At 34.7% G+C, this 25,373-nt stretch overlaps 1 protein-coding gene across 13 annotated transcripts in view; it reads left to right on the top strand.

The window, feature by feature from the left end:
* Positions 1–25,373, top strand: part of LOC128993481 (protein PRRC2C) — a 59,438-nt gene that overhangs the window by 14,495 nt on the left and 19,570 nt on the right. For 10 of the 13 annotated variants that reach the window (XM_054417403.1, XM_054417407.1, XM_054417400.1 and 7 more), the window contains exons 7-23: positions 194–334; positions 1,010–1,142; positions 5,225–5,371; positions 6,452–6,814; positions 7,178–7,421; positions 7,654–7,786; positions 10,246–10,377; positions 10,809–10,923; positions 12,186–12,376; positions 13,135–13,276; positions 13,814–13,960; positions 14,263–14,389; positions 15,047–15,419; positions 15,707–16,122; positions 18,396–18,639; positions 21,128–21,327; positions 24,391–24,771. In XM_054417403.1, the coding sequence (XP_054273378.1) occupies positions 194–334; positions 1,010–1,142; positions 5,225–5,371; positions 6,452–6,814; positions 7,178–7,421; positions 7,654–7,786; positions 10,246–10,377; positions 10,809–10,923; positions 12,186–12,376; positions 13,135–13,276; positions 13,814–13,960; positions 14,263–14,389; positions 15,047–15,419; positions 15,707–16,122; positions 18,396–18,639; positions 21,128–21,327; positions 24,391–24,771 (3,629 nt within the window). The remainder of the gene's footprint in view (positions 1–193; positions 335–1,009; positions 1,143–5,224; positions 5,372–6,451; positions 6,815–7,177; positions 7,422–7,653; positions 7,787–10,245; positions 10,378–10,808; positions 10,924–12,185; positions 12,377–13,134; positions 13,277–13,813; positions 13,961–14,262; positions 14,390–15,046; positions 15,420–15,706; positions 16,123–18,395; positions 18,640–21,127; positions 21,328–24,390; positions 24,772–25,373) is intronic. The other 3 variants (XM_054417402.1, XM_054417409.1, XM_054417401.1) reach the window with 3 other exon arrangements.

Here is a 25,373-nt window from a genome sequence, read left to right as displayed (position 1 = left end):
AATTACTCAGAAATCTAAACCTAATGTTAGTAAATAATGCAAAGGAAAGTGCTTCAAGTTTATGACTTAAATACAGCCTTTAACACTTTCGCTGTGTTTGGAAAACGGCTTGGAGAGGGATCTGCCATTGTTTTTAATCTTAAAATTATCTTGCCATTCACCCTACTAGAAAGATATTATTTTTGTCTTTCAGGTTTATGCCACCTAACCGTGGACCTTCAAATGTAGAAGCTGAGGAAATATCCAGACCGATTATCAAGGAGGAAGATCTCAAGGTTATGGATGAAATCGCTCGTGATACAGGCTGGGCCGGCCATGATGAAATTGATTATAAGTGAGTTGGTTTAATCAAACGATATCTGCAAAAATCATCTTACAACTTGCAATCTTGTTGTTTGATAATGACCTTTGTACATTTGTTTATGTTATGTCTAGAATTTGTGATATCCAGACATGAAATGTCAACATTTTATTTACCGCACATTTTCATCTAGCACACATTTTTGCACTTTACTATGTCTGTGACAGTGTCAAACATGTGTGTTGATACTTAAACCAATATATATATAAAATTTCTTTCTACTTTACCTACTCAATTTCAGAAGTTACATAAATAAAACAAGCTTATTTACCTTTTATTTTCAGTAGTTAAATCATTCTTTAGGAAATGGTTTGAACCATGGGTAAATGTTTCACTTAGATCAAGATATTATGATTTTAATATACAAGCCATTGCTCCTTTTATTACATTGTGTTCACTTGGGATTAAATTTATTAAATAAATTTTGTTAGTGAATCTGTTTTTTTATTATTTAGAAACGCTGTCAGAAGCCAAATCAAAGTCAATTCTTGAATATCCTGTCAAATATCTATATTGGGCACATTAACTCACTTCATAAATTAAATAAGAAAACAAAATGTCGTAAGGTTGTTAACTATTTAAGATACTTGTACTTATCAAGTTTTGCTTGATGAATTTTTTTTTAATTCATACTTTTTTTTTCAACAGTCAGACTTTATCATTCAGCGACGAAGAAAGCGCTCAGGACGACGTCAAGGCCAAGAGGTCTGCACAGGCAGACAAAAAAGATGATCATAGATACTCGGGCAAAGATATGGACAAGGATGAAAAACTTAACAGAGTAAGTTAGTAACTATTTGTACTAAAAGTGGACTGTAAACCGTCAATGAACTTTCTTGATGAATGACACAAATGACTCACAATAAATTCAATCACACATACACAGTTCCAATTACTATTTTGTCTTGACGGGTCCGCGGAATTGGCTAACTCTGGAACTCGCTAACCCCATGTTAAACGCCCTATCTTCAAATTTGATCGATGAGAGGAACTCGCTAACTTGTTTGGTTTTTGGAATTGGCTAACTCCGGAACCCACTAACCCGCTCTAGAGCCGGGTTAGCGAATTCCGTCCTCGTACGGAAGTCGCTAACTCGGTCCCTAGGCGGAACTCGCTAACTCCCAATCAGAAGCCTCGCGCGCCGTCCAATGGGAGCCAAGCACGAAGATTTTTGGCCAGTGTTGCCGAAAGTGTTGTACCTATGATCGTATCGGCACCATAATGTCGTATCCTACGAATAATTTAGGAGTAAGAGTAACGTAGTCGATAAAAGAAATACAGTATATTTTTTAGAAGTATGTTTAATATTATTCTTATGATTATTAGGGTGGAAAATGCATTATAGTCTTACCATAAACTAACCAACACAAGTAAACTTTACATCCCATAGTAAACTTTGAAGCTCGTTTTTCGTGTCTAGTCAATGTCCGGTGACACTGATTGCTAGTGTCGACGAAATTGTGTTCCTATTATTTTATAGTTAACTTCATGATTTGTTCTTTACTTTTTTTGTTATATAACTAGGAGATGTGTTATTAGTTATGATTAGTACGTTTTATTTGGTTAAACGAGGTTTTAAATACACAACCTCTAAAGACAGTGCACCGGACAGAAATAACAATAAAACTGTCTTCAGCTGATCCATAAGGATGAGAAATGTACTAATATAATATAAGGAAGTATGTTTTATCATAGCCAAAAAGAATTAAATAGTAGTTTACTAGAGAACCCATGCTGCTCCGCAGCTTTAAAGTAAATATAATATCCGATAAATAATAAAATTTATGATTTTTGATTGAGTACGGTAATTCAGTATCTTGAACTTAACTGATTCAAACGATCAACAGCACGACACCTCAAATTATAGCCTATTATATTATTTACTGATTATTTTGAGTCTAAAACATAAAAAGATGAACAATACTGGAGCTATTGTTTTTTAATCACAGAAAAAAAGAACCTTATGAAAAATTATCTTTATGTTGGTTGTTTACCTTGCGTTTGCTTGAAACTCGTCCGATTTAAATAAATAAAAGTTTAATGAAAGCCGGTATTTCTCTTAAGGTCCTTGACCAATATATATATATATTTAGATAATTATAACTGGTGAAATACATCTTAAATTAAAGTAAGAATTTGAAAATGAATCAAATTATGTTTTTGGTCGAGTAATACAGTGGGTAAATATATGCCGATGCTTGGTGGCAAATCTGTGTGTGTGTACCTTCAATTTGAGACCTCAATCATAAAAATCGGTCCGGTAGAAGAGCCAAACGAACTCGGAAAAGAAAAACCAATTTTTTTAAATATATAAGATTGGGATGCAAAAAGATAGTACTGTACATTTTATTTGGATCATTTACATGTAATAAAACATCTCTTTTCGTAGTCCCCCATTTTTTATTTTATTCGAATAAATATCATTTTATAAACTTCTGCAAATAAAATGATTAAGTTCGTATTTTGTATACTGGGCTTGTAACCTTGAATGCTTGGCCTTGATAGGCTATAATATTTGATTCTTTAAAGGCCTATTATATCTGTCTTGTGAGTGTTAACAATAGTTTGGTTCTTCTTAATATTTCTGTATTATTACCGAAATAATTCCGAATCATAGTATTAGCAAACAAATAAAAATAGTTTCGATATTTTTCTATAGCAGGCACATGATTTACCTAGCTACATTAATTAATAACGGAAATAAAAAACTAACAATGCATTACAATATTGCGTCTTTATCAAGAATTCAAGAATCAAGAATCAAGAATTTTTATTCATCGTTAACGCTATGTACAACACATGCAATGGATGAACGTCATAATAGTAGCCTAAAGTTTACAGGCAATAAGGCTAAATAAATATAGACAATAAAATATAAACAAGTGCAGAGTACATGCAAAAAGTATCACAGTCATCTTAAAAATAAAATACTGAAGTTTATAAAAAACATAGGTATGCAAAGACTAGAGCAAACATGAAAACAGGTGCAAAGTGTATACAATACATGCAGTGTGTTTGTTTTACTTTAGCCAAGAAAAGTAATTAAAATTTTCTTGCATTATGTTGTTAGGAAACATATCTATTAACAAAAATTGAAGCAGTGTTGTAATAGTCTATACTATTCGAGGCAACCAAAAATAGACATTTTAAAAGGCTCCAGTAATTGCTGTAGACTTTATGCCTAGAATTTTGAGGATTACCTTCCCGATATAACTTACACGTTAAACGTCATTACAGAAATACTTTGTAGTGGTAATTTATTTCTAAATAGAGCTATTGAATTAAAATAATATTGATCAATAGGCCTACATTGTAAAGTGGTAATGTATTCACGGATTGTATTAAAAATTAGTCTATGCATAAATACAATTTGTAAATTTCTCTTATCGTAGGCTATTAGTGTAGAACCCGATCATCCTCTTAATTTTGTTTAATTAATATTAATTTTACATTTTTCAGTAGGCGTACTTTTAAAAAGTCTGGAGTTTTTATGGTTCTAAATGGACCCAGGCGTTCTTGTTTGTTACCATTTTTATGAATGGTGACCATAGCTAAAATTACCTGATCTTATCCAACAACATAGCTACTGTCTAGATTGAGTAGCTCAGTACTGGGAAACGGGGAACCGAGCAATGGCTTGGTATAGTTTATTTCGATTGTAAAAGCAATATAAAGGAAACCCAACGCTAAAATCAGGAAAATCCGTCAAGTCGTTGATTAAGAATCGTGAATTAAAATAACCCTGTCACGTTTTAATATAAGAATATTATATCTTCTCCTATTATTTACTAGTGGGGCTTAGGTGTACAATCTAAAAACTGTTTTAAAACATGTAACATTATTACTAAAACATTGAACACATTTTAGACTTAGGAAATTATTTACTAGTAGGCCTACAAGGCTTTGGTTTAAACTATTAGGCCTAGATTTAGGCCTACAGCTATTCTATAAATTGATATGAAACGTAGTGTATGTCATATTTTTACACGTAAGTTGGACGATTCAACGACGAACCTTTAATTTTAAATCTCTGAATTAGTTATGAACGTTACGTTGGTTGATGACTGTATTAATTAATGGTTTTGGTTTATTACTACATTACGATTAAATTTGTTTTCCGTGTTGAAGAATTTGCGTGTATTTTAGCTTCATTTCGTAGAGGTTTAATTGTTTAGTACCAATTAAACTGATTTTCTAGCACTGTACTGTATCTTCATTGACACTGACATTTTAAAATACGGCAGAGTATGATTATTTCGTCGTACAAGGTAGGCAACGTTCCGTGCAGTGGGCGCGGCTGGGTTAGCGACTTCCAGAGTTAGCCAATTCCTGACTGAGACGGTTAGCCAGTTCCAGAGCTAGCCAGTTCCGACACACGACCGAGTTAGCGAGTTCCAGAGTTAGCCAATTCCTACGTCTCGTCTTGACTATATACTATCTCGCATATTTTGCTATTTGGGTGAAGATTTGCTCTTTGGTACATACAGTCTATCTTTTAAAGTTGGCTAAAATACAAAACTATCAACCTGTCCAAGTGTAATCTTGTGTTCTCTATAGTAATATTAAATTTGACATATCAGCCAGAATTTGTTACTGAACTCCACACTTGATGTACTCACGTTTAATATAAAGGCTTTAAAAAAATTTCAGTTGTTAAATGGATTGTCCTTAGTTTTGTAAATACATTTAGCTGGAAACATAACCCTTTTTGAATACCCTATTAGCTGTTAAAATTCATCAAGGAGTGTTGGAGCTACCTGGAACTATAAGTTTAGAAGGAAGGACACAATAGATCTTTGTCAATGTGAATCCCCCTCCCTAGATTATTTTACTGTAGTTGATTGATGACTTGTATGTTTGCAGGAAAATATGCGGGATCCAATGAGTGACAATAGAGAGCCTCCTAGAGCCTGGCAGCAGCAAAGACCTGGAGACTTCAGACAAGGAATGCCCCCAGCTATGATGGGGTTCCCACCCCAGCCACCCCCTGCACGCCCCGTCCCTCACACTGTGAGTTATGTTGCTATTTTGGTGGTTTTTGTTGTATGTTGGTTTTTTTAAATGCACACATTAGGAAATTATTGTTGCAGATCAAAAACATATTTTTCATCACTCCGTATTCGAAAATAGCCCATTTCGATACAGCTGAGATCTTCAAAAATTGTAATTTCCATACATCAAAAACAAATAGTGATCAGCTGACTTTTCCTGACATAAACATTACTGCTGCACATTATATGCCAACATTATTGCTACACAAACAATACTTTGCCTGACATCAACAAAGTTACAACTGAAGTTCCATTGTGATTTAAATCTGTTTGTTTTGGCAGTTTGTTGATGTTCAATCAGTTGAATTTTACACTAATATTAATTGTACAGCTGTATTGTGCTTAGATTAGAAAAATGAATAGATTACGAAATGCCAGATAATTTTTTTTTTTAGTTTGATGAAGATTTTTTTATTGAAAAAAGTATCATGAAAGTCCCATTTCGGGGTGAGATAGTGTTAAACATGCAAGTCGAATGACAAGCATGGGTCACTTTTGTGACTAGTAGTAAAATATACTACATGGCCTGAAAATTACCTAAAATATCGGGACCTTTTCAATGTCAATTCTAACCACAATTGACGCGGATTAAAAGATTGATCTCGTATTGTAAGTGTACTGTAGGCTTACTTAATTTAGTATTTATATATTGCACCAAAGGCATACTAAGACAATTAATGTTAAAATACTCTTACTTTACTGCTTTACTAATGGTGTGTCACAAATCTCAGTAGATTTTTGCCTCTTAGATTAGCCTCCTCCACTCTTCTCTATCCTCCGCCATCCGGATTGCTCCTCCGCACTGGATCACATCCTTCTTGACTTGGTCATACCATCTTAATTTAGATTACCAATTTAGGTCATACCATCTAAATTAAGATGTTAAAATATCATCTAAAACATCTAAGTATGAAAATGTTAAAATAATACTCCTCTTATAATAGCCTACACCAATTATGACGATGAATAAAATTTTTTTAATGTAATACACAGTTTTATACGCTTTTCAAAAACCGAAATATTAAAACGTGTTATTTAGCAGGGTGGAAGACAAGGAGAGGATGAAGAAGTATGGCACGAGCGTCGCAGAATGAAGAATGAAGAAATTGCAATTGCAGTGGAAAGAGCAAAGCAACGTAAAGAAGAGGAGGAAAAGCGGTATGAAGAAACCCGTATGAATGCAGCAAGAAAATTGCTAATCTTGGAAGAGAAAATGAGGTCCAAGAGTGGAGGTGAAAAAGACGAGAACCGCACCTCTCCCGGTTTGAATGTTCAACATGGGTCCAATACTCTGTTACCAGACTGGGAAAAGGACAAGGATAAAAGTAGATCACGCACGAACAGCGAGGAAAAAGAGGATAAACCGCCAAAGGAATATGTGGAAAATTTCAGAAATAATCAGGTAATGATGTGTTATATTATGTTCTGTACAATATCTTATTCCTGTTCTATTCTTTGTCAGCTAAAAAAATTTTTAACAACTTAAATAATAATTTTATAAATTTATTTTTAAAGGGACATTTTTGTCAGATCAGACTTTTTCCCTTGCATGAAATGTTTGCCTGATCCCAATTAGCCTTCCACGTAAACATAAACCCTTAACAGTTCATATCATGTCTTTGTTATGCATAAAAAAAAATTCAAATTTATTCTTTAAAGACATAAATATATAAAAGAATGAAATAGCAATTTTATTTTGAAACATTTTGCTTTTTATGTTGTTTGTTTCTATATTATGAGCTACTATATATCATAAATTTTGCAGGACAACCGAGGTAATTTTGGCCGTGATCGTGAGCGAGAGAGAGACCGGGACTTGAGACCTGATAGGGAGCGAGAGGGGGGAGGTCAGCAGTTCTCGCGTCAGTTCCAGATCAACTTGCCGCCGCGATTCCAGAAACACGCAGCAGAACGGCCAGCAGCTTACTACAGACAGAACTCCGGTGGTTCTCCCCAACCTCCGCATGAGAACAGGTGGTCAGTCGGCCCAGCCCAGTCTCATTTTGGAGGTATGTTTTCATGGCTAGCTGGTCCAAGACTAAGGGGTAGAATTTAGCTGTAAATTAAGTTGTTTTGGATTTAAGCATAACACAGTGTTATACAACTTTTGTTTAGCACTGTGTGTTTAACATTGCATTTAATTAATACACAAGTTCATTTACTGATTTTTTATTTCTTTTAAATTGCTAGAGAAAGCAAACTTAAATTTCACATGGTTTAAATGTAAAACGTTTCTTTCAGGTCCCGGAGGAAATATCAAAGGCCACAGGAATCGTAATGACAGTGACATGTCCGAGAGGGACAGGGACGATAACAAGGAAAACAGCCGAGATAGAGAGAGGGGTGGCAATGAAATGGCTGTTGACAGAGAAAGGTGAGCGTCTTCAGTACCTGATCTAAAGAACTCAAACATATTTTATACTCAAAAATATCATAACTGAACTCAGAAATACTTGTTTACAAATAAACAAGTATTTTTGAGTAAAAGAGTGTGATGGAAATGAGCTAATAGGACCCGACAAGAGGTCGCGGAGGAGTGTATTGTGGACATAAATTCAAATAGGAAGATGAGGAGAGTAATGGAGTCAAATCAAAGAGAGTAATTTAATTTATGTTTTTTACGATAATAATAAATTTGTATAGACCTTTTTGATTTTACCTATATGATAGTTTTCTTTGGAGACTAAACTCAAACATTACTTGACAACCTTAAATTGTACTATACATTATTGTTAAGGGTACATTGCTCAATAGTTATAACTGATGTTTTCCCCTTTGTACTGTATTTTGTAATTTGCTAGTGAACCTGTGCGGCTCAATGCCCCGCAAAAACATATTAATTTAGAAAACAAATTCATCGTGTTATATATTGACTCGACGTCAAAATTTAAATTCAGTAATAAGGCCTTAGAAGGGAAGCAGTCCAGCCATTTTCTACCTGTATGCGTATTATATTTATTAAATTAATAAGTGTTCAAGGTTAAGTATGTTATAGTGTTTTTTTTTAAAGATTTAAAAACAAATTTAACAAAACATTTTATCATATCAAACCTATGTAGCATATTTTGAGGGTCATAAAATGCTGCTTGAAGAAACCACTTTTAAAAATAAACACTAAAAAACAATATTTTTATCACAAAAGCACTTCTATGAATACTACGATTTTAGTCTTAAAGTTACCTTCAGGAATATTAACCTGATCAGAATTTTCCGTAATGAATATGTGTATCCTATTAAAAGATGTAGCCGTACTTAAAACAACAAATATATATATATTTGCTCATGACTGAAATTGGTCTGGCTAAGAACAGTGCTGCCCTTTAATTAAAGTGCTTGTGCTGCAAATGAAAAAAAAAACAGAAATTGGCATTCTTTCCATTTTAAAAGGTAAGTTTGTTTCAGACGGGCAAATTTTTATCCTCGAAATCAAAATATGTCCCCACTCACTTGTTCCAGTCAGGACTTTACATTCTACTTTACATTGTTGTTAACCGTTCTGATCACATGAAGCCTTGTGCCATTAATATGGAGGCCCTTTTTGATGTATTAATATCGATAAAAGCACTGCCCCCTTTTATTAGTATAATCTGTCTTGGCAATCCACTGACCTCTATATTTAAAAACTCAGTTGGATTTTCTAGATGGGTGTCTCCGCCTTCGTCTGTTTTCGAGGACCCACTCGTCTTCCCCTTGGCATACTGACAATTAATTAGGCCTACCTAACTTGTCAAGTTCATGTAGTAAATTATTAATACTGTTAGTTCATAAAGAAAATTAGATAAAAGTTACTTGGCTTGGTGCTTTTATAACTGCAAACTCAAAATACATCACCCCCCGGGAAAAATGAATCAAGTTAGTGGTAAAAAAAAAAACTATGTTTGTGTAAAAACATTATTCACATGAAGTAGATGATTTGTTTGATTTCTCAATCAGCTGTTTCGTTTCTAATGAATTAATAATGTCAAAGATTTGTGATTTTAAATACATCAATTATTAAAGTAAAGTTTTCTTATTATGGTAACTTTATTCTCAACTAAATTTTACTATTCCCAGCATGATAATAAAGTGGTGAGATCCAATATTCTTGAGTCAAGTTTAAGGCACACAATCATTGATGGAAATGTGGTATACATTAACAGTTATAATACACAGCAATTATTATTTAGTAGACTTTGACTATTTTCAACACACATATGTTTCTGTAAATAAAAATTATCTCCCTTGTTATCCTTATGGAGAAATAACAAACTTTAAAGGGCCCCAGGGCCTCTCTCTCTAATTATTTCCTTAAAAAGAAGGTTTCCTGCACAACTTCACGTTACGCTCTTTCCAATGACACCAAAAACATGTCAATCGGTTCAGTAGTTTCGGAGGAGTAATTGTCACAAAAAACCTGCTTGCGTATTAAATAATACAAAACCACTGAGATACATTCAGTAACACCGGAAGTATTAAGGCTTCAGCTATGGAGGCAGGAGGCTCAACAGCCACCAGTAGAACTCAGAGAGGAACTCCCTGCAGGCTGTCACCTACCTTACCCCACATGGAGGACCCTAAATAGATTGCGAAGTGGGGTCTCGACGTGCAAAGTAAACCTCATGAGGTGGGGGTACTATGAAGGAGAACCAAACTGCACATGTGGGGCCCCTCAGGACCATGAACATCTACTAGTTTGTCCAGATATGGACAGAACATGCACCTGGCTCGATCTTAAGGAGGCAAATGACGAAGCCATATATGTGGCAGATTATTGGAAAAATAATATCTAATTGAGCTGGTGTTTTTATCCGGACACGGAAAGTAAGTAAGGGTACATTATTTTCCTTGTTTTAGATTCAATCGGCCTCCAAGCAGAGATAGCCGGGAAAGGAGTTATGAAGGCAATTGGAAGAGTAGTGGATATCATGAAGATTCCAATCGTAGGATCTCTGAAAGTGAACCGAGTCATGATTATGACAATAGGCAGTAAGTATTTTGTTTTCCTAGAGTGATTATGTATGTAACTCATGTCAACTTTATGTTGTATTTGTAACAGTCTGTGTAGTGAGGCTTCAGTTCAATTCAGGGAATAGTGACTTTAATGAAGGAATACTTCCACGTGTTAATGTTGTCTGATTAGGACCTGGGAGATTACTCTATATTTCAGTCTTAATTGCTACTTTTTTCTGTCGTATTTTTTTGTTTCCCAATTTTATATTGACAATCACCAGAAGCTGACAACTTAAACCCACACCTTTTGGTAAGTGTTTACCTACCGTGTTTATTGTCAGGTCGAAGATTGTGTGCAAACATGCCTAACAAAGGATTCTATTTTTTTAAATTGTGTGTTATCAAAAAGTTTGCTAGTGGAATTGTATAAAATCATATTTTTGTATTTTAACTATTTGCTATCTCAGGTATGAAACGTTCCAAGAACCTGCAGAGAAAGTTAAAGATAAAGACAAAGATACAAGATTTTATGATGAAGGAAGAGAAATGGAAAAAAAGACAAGTGAAAACTTAAAGCCAGCTGTAAGTATTTAGCCTATTTAGTATACTCCCAACAGTTGCTTATTGGTACAAAAATTCTGAGGTCAATATTGGCATTAAAGTCATTCTTTGGGCAATTTTTGCAATTTAATACCTAATTATTAAGTAAATAATGTATACACAATTATTGTCCATTTGTTGATCTATTGAAAAATAGATGGCTTTTGATTTTATCATCTAAAGTTAATTAAATTCATGCCTACCTAATAATTATAAATGTGTTGAAAGTGTAAATAAACAAAACAGTTGTTTCATTCTTTGTTCAGCAAGCCACTAGTAGACTTAAAACTTAAATATACCAGAAGTTTTAACCCGAGCTTAAATCTAACCGGTTGTACTAGAATATGAAGATGATATTTTTCCGTAGTTTATACATTACACTAAAACACCCATACTCACACATACACCTGTTTCACAATGATTGTAAAATTTGGAGGATTCATTCAAAAACCTTCTAGTAATAAATTACACTTCTTGTTTAAAGTTAGTTTTTGTTGCTTGTAAGTTTATGTTATTTCAAAGATTAATTGCTGTCATTTTCCATCACGATTAGGAAATCAAAGATTTCGTAAATTTGATGCCAAACTTTGATGTGAAAATGCCAAAACATTAATAAGATTAGTACATACAAGATAATTTGTTTCTAATATCAGATCCTGAAATGTCTTGAAAACAGTTTTACGCCACACTACATTATTTTGACGAACTTCCCACGCAAGGATTTAGTCCAGAAAACAGCTGTTTGCCGCCAGCTTATTCAAATGGGGTTTCATTGCGTACTACTGTGCTGCAATGAGTTTTGCCGGACACCAATCAGCTGATTATACTGTATTTAGGTGGCAGTGAGTGGTTATAAACAAAAACATAACCTCTCTTAGAGGTTATGACTAGTGATTTTTAGTCCTTTAGTTGGTGGAAATATATAAGGATTTGTACGGATTTAGTAGTATGGCGTAAACTATTGTACGTAACTCGTCCAAAATGTGTGTACCGGACTCGTATGGTAATCCCGTGGTCCGGTAAACACTTATTTTCAGGACTAGTAACGTAATATACTATTTCCAGTAGGGTAATCAAGATAGAAAAGATCTGCAATAATCTTTAAATAACCTAAACTAAATAATTGTTTTCAGTTTTGTCAGAGTTGCCGGAATGAATTTTGTCAGAGTATAAAGTATATTGCCTCAAAATAAAAATAAAATATATTGGTTACTATTGGGAGTTGAACATAGGAATATTTTCAGAATTTGATCCAAGAGGACCCATTTGACGAGAGGGAAAATGTTTACGACAAAAGTCGTGAGGAAGTCCAAAGTGAGCGGAGAGAGATGCCTAAGAGGGAGGAGCATCGGGAGCGGCCGCAGCGACCGGACAGCCGAGACAGTCGGGCGTCTAGGGACTCCCGCAACTCCAGGGACTCTATCCGGGAGGAGAAGTAAGTTAGGGGCATAGGTAGTTTATAACTTTGAATAAACATCATTATGAGAAACCTCAAGTCTGACTCTTATAAAAAAATGAACTGGCTTACACCCTTACAGTTTTAAGAGGTTATTTTGAAATAGTTCAGCTAAATTACCTGGCTAGGTAAAAAAAAAGGAAACATCAAATACCTGGCAAAGCTTGACACAGCAGTACAACACTCTAATAATCTCTTGCAACATAACACTGGTATTTCGTAGTAATCGTAGTATACCTTAGGACTTCAGAAAGTAGATTGATTTACTCTATGATGCCTTGAACTATATCAACATATTGGTGTTCTGCTGTGTAAACTTTTTACCGAGTGTAAAATCAGCCCTTAGACTGTTAATTCTGCCAGGTAAGCTTGCTGAATCCTATAATTTAAAAACACAAACTCTCTTTGTTTCTGCTTTTTAGCAAACTTAAGAAGGATTTTTTGCAAATAAAATTATCCAAGTATAAACTAAAGCTTCTCCTATGGCATTGCCACTGAAAAGTAAAGAGCACTCTTCAAAAGTCGAGAACTAAACTTAGTCGACATTAGCACATACAAATGTGCATTAATAGATAATTTAGCTTCTCTCTCCCTGTTAAATAAACATCTTATCAATAAATATAAGATTTTATCCATCTTAGTGTATGGTTTAGGTTTTCTTAACTTTATATTTTGGAATAATAGCAAGTCCTAGTATTTTTGTAACATTTTTTACATGTATTTTTTGTTTGCTGTAGAATAATTGAAATAAACCCTGCAAATGAGTCTGTGTCATGGGCCGACTCAACCTACGATGTTCATCAAAAGGAAGACAAACGTAGAAAAGATTTTAGGGATGAACGTGATTTGCGGAGAGATTCTCATCCTTCACATCCTATGGTGAGTTCTGGCTACAAAATCTGTGTCACATAGGTGTATTTTTTGCATTTTACCATGCAGTGATTGGGTGCACTTTTCATGGTGTCCAGTGGGTGGTCATACTGAAAGTTGCTGTTTTTCATCTCAAGGTATTTTTCTCCAAGTTCAGATTTCTATTTGAAAATAAAGACCTGGATATTTAGTTTATTTATCCACATAAACTAAGAGTAACAGTTTGAAAGTTAACAGTGTTTAATATGCAAGTTGTGTATTTAGTCAAAATAAAAACCGTCCCAGTGTATTTAAACAACGTCTCACCATCATTTAAACTTAAGAGGTGTGCGAGCTTTAGATTTGTAATCAAGTTTTTTTGGGGGAAAAAGCTTAACTCAGTGTCTTGAAATAAAATAATTTATTGATACCTATAACAGCTATGCTTTGCATACTAAAAGAGAATTATCTAAGACAAAATGTTAATCAAGGGAATGAGTAGGCACCCTCTTTACCACAAGTAATATGTTATCAAATAGATAAATGATTTCTTGACTTCTGTTGCAGCCGTATCATCCAAGACACATACCTGGTCCGATCACAAAAGAGAAGCTCGAAGCTTCTGAGAAATCTGATTCATCTCGAAGTGTGAATTTAGTTCCTTTAGTAAGAAATGAAAACAAGAAACCTGAGTTGAAGAAAACTGATAATCAGGTATGTGTTCATTTGACTACCCACAATCTAAAAGTGTTTACCAGTATTTGTCAGCTTGTCAAGCCGACTGGAAACAACAACAGAGACCAGGAATAGTACATAATTTTAATGAATGAGAAATTTAGAAACACGTTAGTTTATCTATATAGTAGGCCTATGTTTTTTTTTCAAGTACCAAGTACCAAATGTAGTTGGCTGATACCAAGATTTGTGGTTCCTAGGTCCTAGGTGACTGTTGACTGAGTCAACTATATCAACAGTATTGCCAGATTATTCAGTCTAAGATGTGTTGTGTGTCATAGTGGGAGGGAGGCAGCAGTGGCGACGCTTGGCAGAGATTGCCTCCGACTCCGGCTCCTCCACCTCCAACAGAGTCTTGGGTGGACATGACCTCATCCAGCCACCCGGCCAATACTGAACCAACCTCTGGTGAGAGGGCAATCTGAAATGCACAATATATGTTGTTATTTTACAGTGTGCAACTGGCGGCAGAACCGAATTAAATTTGGTCAATGATTTATCTTTAAAGTGGCATAATATCAGAGTAATAGGTGACTTAACTACCAATTTTATCAATATGTTTATTGAAGAAGAATTTTGGCGTTTTAAAATAAGCCCTTAAAAATATTTTTACCACAATTACGTTTTTAGTAAAGATGATTTTGGGCCAGGGTTTTGTAATAGACAGGTTTAACAGTAGGCTTATCTTACTGGTGAAAATAGATGAAAAGCACAAATAAACACAGAATTGGGTGTTATAGTCCGTTCACAAAATTTAGGTGGATTAAGGAGGACGTTTCCTGTATTCCCCATCACATTTTTGGCTTAATCTATTTATCAGCTTATCGGCTGTTATTCAAAGTTAGGGTGAGATGAAGGGGATGAAATAGCTTTCCCTCAAACTGCCTAAATTTTATGAATGGGGGGGGGGGGTATAGTAGTAGCCTAGAGTCGTTTTATGTTCTAAGTAGTAGTTTGTGGCAAGAGGAACAAAAATATTTAATGTGCTTTTAGAAATGCATTGTCTTCTTAAATCTTAATTCAACTTACAAGTTCTGCATAAATCACTTAATATTTTTTATTTAGTAGATGCTGGTCAAGGAGACGTGAGCGAATCTCAAAAAGCAGAAGCCAACGAAGTGAAACCACCCGCCAAGGTACCAGAACGAGACGAAGAGACACGAGATAGCAGGCCAGACCGTCCCATGGGTCGAGGTGGCAATCGCAGTATGCGCGGTGGTGACAACAGAGGCGTCCGTGGCTGGGGAGGCAGTAGCAGCTACTTCCGAGGCACCTCATGGCGTGGGGTAGACCGAGGCCGCAGGTCGCAGCAGCGCCGTCCCCACATGGGTCGGTCCGAGCCGTGGCAGCATTCGGAGTCCGAGGACGAGGTGTCTGCTTCCACTGAATCTGGGAAGGAAGACAAACGGCAGGACCAAGACCGCAAACACTTTCCCAGGTAGGCAGCAGGAGATGTATTTTCAAAGTTTCCTACATAAAGGTGGGAAACGTTCGTTCAATCAATTCAGTTCACTCTCGAACACCATGCCTATTTAGCAAACCTATATATTTATTTATTTGATTTTTTTTTGTAAAGAATGGTTGCATGCATAACCGTTTTATTTCCTCTGCTTGTACTAGCATGTAATAATTAAACTATAGTCCACAACATTGAACACTAAGTACCATATAAAATAATGATAAATAATCATACTTAAATTAATCTTGAGTGTGATTCTGTTTTAGGTCTCCAAAACAAGGAAGTAAAAAGACTGATAAGGACGACAGAATAAAAGATTCTAATCGCAAAATGGACAATGAGAAAGACTACGGTATGATGAATGACAATCGTCGTTATGAAAAGAAGGGAATGTACGACAGTCACATGGAGCGAGGGTTCCCACCGAGGGGCGAACCTTCAAGGAGAGGACGAGGAGGGGCACCGTTCCGATCCAAAGGGTCATCCACAAATGTGGGGCGACGGATGGACGGCTATGGACCTCCGACATCCAAAAAACCATTCTCAGAATCGGGTCAGCACTTGGACGATGACAAGAAGTCTGATGGCAACTCAACCCTCAGCAAAGAGGAGGCGATGAGCAAACTAAGCCTGGACGAAAAGATGAAGATGAACCAGCAGCATTTGGCTGCAGGAATTATAGGTACGAGACAATGACATTTCTCTTATATTTGTGTATTTATATTTGAAATCCACTGTTGTATATAAGCTTTAAATAAAGTTGTAAATGAGTCAATTATTCTTGGTTTATTTTTTAAGTAGGTTATGCTAACCCATGAAGGAGAGAGGAGGGAAATGAGTTTTTTAACAACCCGAAGATATTGCAATGAGTGTTATAATTGTTTTATCAAATTTTTTTTAAATCTGTTTAGTTTGTCCATGCTATATTTGACAGCATACCATAGTGATATAAATGAATGTATATTTAAAAAGATGACAGATTGATTTGTTTATTGTCACATGTAAATCAATAAAGATTCTGTGATGTCCAGTTTCTGCTTTTGATACTTAATTTATGCAATTAATAGTCAAAAGATGTCAACAATCAATTTTTTATTCTGCAACATTATGTTGTTCATAATGTTTGGTCTATTTTGAGTTTTGTTCTCCAGGAAAACTTACCCCCTTAATTTGAGAAAATATGCAAACCTGCCTATCATGAAGCCAATCATATATTTTCTAAATACATATACATTCTAAAATCATTGAATTTATCATCAACTGTAGGGGCGTATGTTAGATTATATTATTGTTACATTGTAAATTAATAATTTTATTCTATACCCCCTTATCTTGGTAGCACATATATTTTTGTAGCTATTATTTTACAACACTTTTTCGATAGCCTAGTACTTTTTTTAATTTCTTCAATGTTTAACTTATTAATTTCTTTACTTCGAATAATCCAGCTTATTTTGTTTATATCTCAAGTATACTTTATTCTGGGCAGAAAAAAGGCCTGGGACAGTGAAATAATAAAGATATACTACAAAACTTGGTATAAAGCTACCGGACATTAAAATCATTTTAAAACGTTATTTAGTTATAAGCAACCTCCTCAAGGAGACAGACCGCTAGGAGTAAAAAAAAATCTTAAAAGTAAGCATAGGTTGATTGATATGCACAACAAATTAAAGGTCTTTGTTAGTAAAATACAATGCCGCAACCCATACTCAAATGGACTACCGAGTCAAAAATGACAGCTGTTCAAAGATTTATTGAATTTTCAATGCTGTTATACACGCGCCTGCTATAAGTCAAATGAAAATCATAAAGGTATGTACATTAAATTAAAGGTCTTAGGGTTATTATAATACATTGCCGCAAATTTGTGCTAAAAAACAACTAAGTAAAACATGGCAGCTATTCAAACATATTCAAAATGACAGATTGAATAAATCTTAGAATGGCTTCCATTTTTGACTGAGACACAAATTGAGTTCAAATTTGCAGCATTATATTTTACTTGTAAAGGCATTTAATTTTTTTTACATATCGATCTACGCTTACATTTAAGATTTTTTTCTGATTCTTAGCTGGCGTCCCCCTGAGGTTACGTTATAACACTGAATAATGTATCAAAATAATTTTAATGCCCAATAACTTTGTACCAAGTTTTGCAGCTCTATCTAGATTATGTTTTGAAATATTTAACTGTCCCGTGACTTTTTTCCACCCTTTATATTTATAATTACTGTAAGTGCCAGTAAAAGCACAATATTTGAGACCTACCAATCGTGTTATGACACTGTACTGTTCTCAATGATCATGCAAATAAAGTATAGTGTCTATTACCAACACAAAATGTATCAATCAACTTTGTTAATTTTTCAAATTGTTCTGCATCTGTACAGTACATTACTTGGGACTCATCAACCTAAAAACTAATACTTAAATCTATTCAATAACTAGGTGTAAAAGCTAAAATTGCAACACAATACCAAGTTATGTGTTTACTGTACAGTATTATTAAGTCATTTTAATGAATAATTTGTGTAAGTAAAGATGAAACTTAACTGTTTTTTTAAGTTGTCAAACTATCTTTCTTTATTATAGCCAGTTAAAATTTTTAGCATACTAATATCAATGCATGAGTTATTATTGCACTATAATGAAGTATTAATTTGGTAATTTTTTTACACTTAACAGCTGATGTTTTTATTCAAATTCAATTACATTTAGGCTTTATAGGTTTCATTTGTATGTCAGATTTTGAGATTTTAAGCATTTTATCTTTAAATGAAGCTACAACATCTATTTCCATATAGTAAGCCAGTAAAAAAACAAAAAAACTCCAATAAGTTCTATTTCAGGTTGAACCTATAGGAACAAGAGCGCAAGATTACATCCTCAAATGAACAATTCATTCAATTGAAGTAGTGTAGTTTTTGTATAGAGCATAGAAAATCTGTTTAGGGTCATCTCGTCTCAACTCAAACATGCCTCCTCGTCTGAGGAAGAAGTCGGACAGTGACCGACGCGACCGTAGGCCACAGGATCGCAGAGGACCAGTGAAAAGTGGCTCGGGCTCCGGGGGTGAAGTAGACGAGGCTTGGGAGACAACAAGCGAAGTGAGCGACCGCGAGGACCAATCAGATAATAGAGACAAGTCATACGGTCACTCTGGTCCTAGAGGCCGTAGACATTCTCAGCCTAACCGGTCAGTTGGTAGAGTAATTTTTAAGGTTATTCAGTAAAACTAATATGTCCCCTGTGGAGTCGGAACCACAACAGTTGTCTTTGAATAATAACAGAAATTCCTTTATGATTGCAGTTTGGATTTTGGGAAGAAGTAACACATTGTACACATGAATAATACTATAGACAAAAATAATTAAATTTAGACTGTCAGCCGTGCTGCGGTTACCATAGGTTCTGACCCACACCGCTGGGAGCGCCGTGTAGTTACATATCGCATATGCCGTAACTACATGGCGCTCCTAGCGGTGTGCGCCAGAACCTATGGTAACCGCAGCACAGCTGACGGTCTATATTTAATTCTTTTTTACTATGGTAATACATTCATTTTTATTTGTAATATATTATTTAAAACCTGCATCACAAAACCGTACATTGTAGCAAACTACATCCAATACATAAAATTAAGAAGATAACATTTTGGGTGTGAAGGGTAACATTGTTTGACGGAGAACCAAGGTTCCACTGTTCAACATGTGTGACATAAGTAGTGATAGTGATGATGGTTCAGATGGTAGGCTTCACATAACGGGAAAGTGACCTGTCGATAAAGCACAACTAAATACAATACACAATACAAAAATGTATCAGTTCTCGATACCAATACCTGAAAAATAAATTCTTGATTCTGACACAATTTTTCCATTTTTATTTTTCATATCCAGACTGTTGGCTAATATCTCTTTGGATACTTTTTCGCTCTCATTTCAAAACTGAATTTGACTATTTGTTTTTGTTTGTTAGACATAGACATAGACATATTTTATTTGCACATAACATTCTTTACATGTGTTGGTACATACAGAATAGGTGCATTGTCAGAGTTAAATTATCAGAATATAAAAAATAAAATAGTAATCAAGAAGATAATGTAAGTTAACAAAATTGAATGGTAAAACTATTTTAAACTAATGGGGTATTATGAAAATCTGCAATCAAATAAAAGGCTCTGTGTCAATTAAAAGTTCAAGTAAAACTAAAATAGTAATCAAGAAGATAATGTAAGTTAACAAAATTGAATGGTAAAACTATTTTAAACTAATGGGGTATTATGAAAATCTGCAATCAAATAAAAGGCTCTGTGTCAATTAAAAGTTCAAGTAAAACTAAAATAGTAATCAAGAAGATAATGTAAGTTAACAAAATTGAATGGTAAAACTATTTTAAACTAATGGGGTATTATGAAAATCTGCAATCAAATAAAAGGCTCTGTGTCAATTAAAAGTTCAAGTAAAAATAAAATAGTAATCAAGAAGATAATGTAAGTTAACAAAATTGAATGGTAAAACTATTTTAAACTAATGGGGTATTATGAAAATCTGCAATCAAATAAAAGGCTCTGTGTCAATTAAAAGTTCAAGTAAAACTAAAATAGTAATCAAGAAGATAATGTAAGTTAACAAAATTGAATGGTAAAACTATTTTAAACTAATGGGGTATTATGAAAATCTGCAATCAAATAAAAGGCTCTGTGTCAATTAAAAGTTCAAGTAAAAATAAAATAGTAATCAAGAAGATAATGTAAGTTAACAAAATTGAATGGTAAAACTATTTTAAACTAAAGGGGTATTATGAAAATCTGCAATCAAATAAAAGGCTCTGTCAATTAAAAGTTCACCTATTTTATCTTTAAAAGTATTTTCACTTAAAAATTTATAGTTTGCAGGCAGCACATTGTACAGCCTCAGCCCAGCATATAGCGGACTTTTTTCATATAGGGTTAAACGGTGCCTTGGAAATCTGATAACGTTTTCATTTTGAGTATTATATCTATGGTTGATTTGAATTGATTCTGGGAGGTCGTTTTTAGCTGAATGAATGTAGTTTAGTGATTCCAAAATGTACAGTCCTGTTAGGGTGTGGATTTTTAAATTTTGAAAAAGGTTTTTACATGAACTACGTGGATGAGAGTTGGTCATAATACGGATAATGCGTTTTTGTAGCCTGAATATTGATTTGACTCCGGTAGCCTGACCCCATAAGATTATACCATACCTCAATACTGATTCTACATAAGCATGATAAACCATTTTTAGAGTTTCTTTAGGAACACAGTCCCTTAATTGCAGAAATAAAATTGACATGGATCTAAGTTTACTTTTTAATTGATTCAGATGTACATCCCATTTAAGTGATTCATCTATGTAAACACCTAGAAATTTATGAGACGTTGCCAATTTAAGGGATTCAATTTTATTACCATTGTTTCTGATGGAAAATTTTATTGTTTGCGTTTTTTCAAGATAGCGTTTGTTAAAGATACATGTTGTCAGGTTATTTTACAGAATGATTTGAACATTGTTAATTTGCCTGTAACAATACTTAAACATTCCGTCAAACATTTCTTACTTAAACTGTGGTAGCTTTATTGATTCTATTAGTGACTTTTTGTGAATCTGTGACCTTTTCACAATTCAAGCACAGTGTTGTGTACTGTGGTTGTTTTGCAGTGGTGGACGAGACAAGCGTAGCGGAGGGTCGTATGACCGGGAGTCTCGCAAACCTATGGTCAATGGCAACCTGAGAGGTCCCAACAAGTCAATGGCTCCAAGGGACCAGGACAAACAGTCTGATGACAAGAAACAGCCCAGACCTGACAACAAAGATAAGAGGAACAATATGGAACGAATTGATATCAGCAACACTGCCAGTAAGTCTATCCTCTCAGATTTTAATCATTAGGAGACAACATATATTACATTTTGTATAAAAGGCTATTTTGGAGGCGAGAATAGCAATTAAATGTTTAGGAAGAAAGAATGGATATATTACTAACTTCCCTAGTAAAACCATTCAAGATAAAATTTTCTTCTATTTTTTGTGAGTTTCATTACCATTAGAAGACCAAAAAAACACGCTCTGCTACCATCTGAACCGGACACCAGCCTCGACCCCACCCAAAACTGGAAACGCACTACCCATGTGCCGGGCGGGTGTCCAGAACACAGGTTTACCAAAGGTTCAAATAAAAGAGTATATTTGGCGTACAAGAAAAAAAATATGAAAGTTCATAAGCATTTGTGATATCTCTCACATGATTGGTTTTAAACTTTAATATATTTTTGCTTGCACGCCAAATCCACTCTTTTATTTGTACCTTTGGTAAACCTGTGTTCTGGACACCCGCCCGGCACATGGGTAGTGCGTTTCCAGTTTTGGGTGGAGTCGAGGCTGGTGTCCGGTAGATGTTGTGTGGTTATGGGGTGTTTCTATGTTTTTCTAAGGGAACGGCTCAAATCTCGCTTGTTATTACCAAACACCGCGACCTTTTGTTGGATAGCATCATTAATTTGAAGCCCAGTGACAAGTTACATCTAGTTTCAGTAACAATCTCGCTTACAAGTTACAATCAAACCAGCAAGTTTCACACTATAAAAACACCACAATAGACTTCATAGTTGGCTTCTTCTGAAAGAATTTAGTAGTAAAATGCAGTAAATTATACTTTGTACGTCTAAAGAAGCGTGTTGGGGGGAAGAATCATCAAGTGTTAACTTTTTTTGCGTAGAAACTCTTTTGTAGGCGAGTTAGTTTCGGATACATTCTTTCTTGCTTAACATAGTTTAAGCCAAAAAATTTATTGTGTACTTAGTTTTTCTGTTACCCAAACCTACTGGTTGTTTCTTCAGAAGCTAATAAATTGTTTGGTACAACCACAAGAGCATTTTAAAATAATGTGGTTTCATCAATAATTTTAGTCTTAGATGTTACATAGAAATTGCTCCGTCTTTACCTTAATGAATATATTCACCTCTAGTTATCTTTTCTGACTGACATCAGTTGAGTAACACTGTTGCATTTGATGTCAGAAACTGTAATATACCAGTGTTGGTGGGTGTGTGTCTTTGTGAGTGAGAGAATGGTTTATCCTATAGCTGTTAATCTTCAAGTTCTAACCCATTTAGTGAATATTTTTCCCTTGCACTACTTGTAAAATATAGTTTTTTTTTAACTATCTTCAATCACAAACTTATTTATAATGTAATTATTTTGTCTAAACCATTGATAATTTTGTTGTGTTTGTTTATTTGCACTTATTTATTTAGTGTTGTATTTACAAAATACTTTCCACAGTTTGAAAACGTTTTACTGTAGATAGCACAGAAAGACCTAGACCCAGGTATATTTATATACTAAAATATTTCCATAAATAAGACATATTTATTCCCTATTTAAATAACATTAGATTTAACGAGTGCTTAGGTTTGCTGCTACGGGGAAGGTAAAAAGTGTTTTTTGACCATACGTCAATAGTATAGGATAAAATGAAAAAAATTGCCAAATTTTATCAATATATAATCCATAAAAAAATAAACTACAACAATTTTCATTTTCTCCATAAGAATAACATGGGAATTTTAAATTAAACTATTTTTGAATTTTCTCCGTGACCGTTTGGCATACAACAGTGCTGCTTCAATATACTAAATTATAAATTTTTTTAAGCTCCACAAAACGGTTTAAAAAGTAATTGCAAAACTTTTTGTTTTTATGGTCAAAAATGGGAAAACCTCATTTTTAGCCCATAAAACCCCCCATAAACCCCCGTTCCCATGGTCCAATTATGCTGGATCGCGAACTAGTTCGAATAAACGTAGGTTTACACGTTTGTACAAAATTTTATCAAAATCGGACCATTTTTGCTCGAGTTATCGCGCTAACGGACATATATATACATGTATATATGAATTTGAACGGATGGTGTTTTTGAGCTCTAGGGACCTCAAAATGAAAAATTAAATCGGTCCCGGGTCCAGGTTTTACCATGAGTACTATGGTAATAGCTAATTCCCTATAGGGAAATTTGCTTAAACCAAATTATTCGTTAAATATATTGTTATTTTAAATAATAATTGAAATATTTTAGTGAAATCATGATCAGACAAATTGAAATTCACTAAGTCTGCAGGTTTGCTGCAGAGGGGATATTTTGTTAAAAAGATCTTGGCATGAGACTGGTTTTGTCAACATTTTAGAGAGCTAGATCTTCGGGAGAAGGTTTTATTTTTACTAAACAAATTATTCCCATAGAAATTTGCAAGTAGGCTATCAACAAGAACAAATGTATTTTTTCTAAGAAAGAGACAAAATATATATAAGTATACAGATTTATTCTTTGAGGAGTATTCTATCCAACATGATTTTCAGAATATTAAATGACCAAATTAAATTGATTTCTTATCAATCCGTACCCTTGTATTGTGTGGTTTTTGTTATAATTTGACTATAATAATACCTTACCACTCAAATCTAAGAAGGTTTTTGGCCTCGCCAACAAGTTGCCTCCACTGCTGCCGGTCTGCCGCCATGTCAAGAGATGCCCCCACTCAGTGTAGGTCTTTCTGGACTTGGACTATAATAATGATAAAAATATAGATGAGGGAAACATCAAAATTATTCAAATTAAAAAATCTGTTTCTAAACTCTAGGAATAGATCTTGGGCCGCCTGTGTGTTTGAGGTATCTGTTCTTAAGCATTTTCCATTTCCAAAATTTAATTTTCCATTCATTAAAATTCTTATGTTGCTTCAATTTTAACTGCAACTTCAGTCTATCCTTGGTTATGCCACTTTATTGTCCAAGTAGTTGCACTTTTAATTTAACTAGATTTATCCTCTTTGCTTTTTTCTTCTGTTGTCCGACTAACAAGGCACTTTAGTTTAGTTTGCTTTGTTTATTTTGTTCCGAGCGTGAGGCATGGAGTGTTTGTTAGGTGTGGTGGTTGTTGATGGCCAACCAGGCGTTACTGTGGAGGAAGACCAAAGGGTTTTTGATCCAGACAATAACGGCTTCCAAGAAGTGCGCAGCAAGAAGAATGTGAAGGAGAACCGTCAGCAAAAAGATGAACCGCAGAAAGGGCCGAGAGAACGGAGCAAGCCGAGCAGACCGGAGTCTGTCGGGCCTCCGCCTAAGGGATGGCAGAACGACCCACGTGGTGAACCCCGCGGAGGGCCCCGCACCAACGGCAAGCTGGCTCCCCGCTTCGCCAGGCTCCGAGAAACCACACGGCTGCAGAAGATTGCTCAGCATCAGCAAACTCATGACATTAACGATTTGAACAAAGTCAATCAAGTCACAGTGTTTCCTGTTAAAGGTGAGATTTTGCATGTGGTCAACCCAAACAAGTCACTTTAACACAACCATTAACATAAAGTACAGTAAAGTTGCCATCCAAACCCCATCCATTGAATTTTTTTTTAAATTTCCTTTGGTTTTATTTTTGATGAAACATCACTTTGATGAGTTACTAACCACAGGTAAAGCTAATGGGTTGAAAGAAAGCTGTTGTCAAAAGTAAAATTCTTAGTCTATATCAAGGTTGTCGGGTGCCACTTTCCAAACTGCTTGAACGGGGCGACCTATACTCGCCGAAAATGAAAAAAAAATAAGACCTCAAAGGGTTAAACATTCCATGTGCTCAATCGTTACCAAAATACTATTCAGGGTTGCTTAAAAACTAAGTATGATTCAATTTCCAATCATTACATATATAAAGCTAGGAAAACGTCACAATTTTTATTTATCAATTTTGCTAGCCTATAGAATTAGTGTGTACCCTTAGTGTAGTTTTAGTAAATTGTTCAGACAAAAATGCCAAGCGAATTTAAACATTTTATTTAGTTGGATTTTTGATTTATTGATTTCGAAATGGGGAATACAAACCAACCAGTGGTTTCTTAGCCCTGCATGAACAAC

This window comes from Macrosteles quadrilineatus, unplaced genomic scaffold, assembly GCF_028750875.1.
Source record: "Macrosteles quadrilineatus isolate MER2022 unplaced genomic scaffold, UCM_ALF_1.0 Scaffold_4__1_contigs__length_99947679, whole genome shotgun sequence".
Taxonomy (NCBI): domain Eukaryota; kingdom Metazoa; phylum Arthropoda; class Insecta; order Hemiptera; family Cicadellidae; genus Macrosteles; species Macrosteles quadrilineatus.
This window is presented reverse-complemented; position numbering and strand designations above follow the sequence as displayed.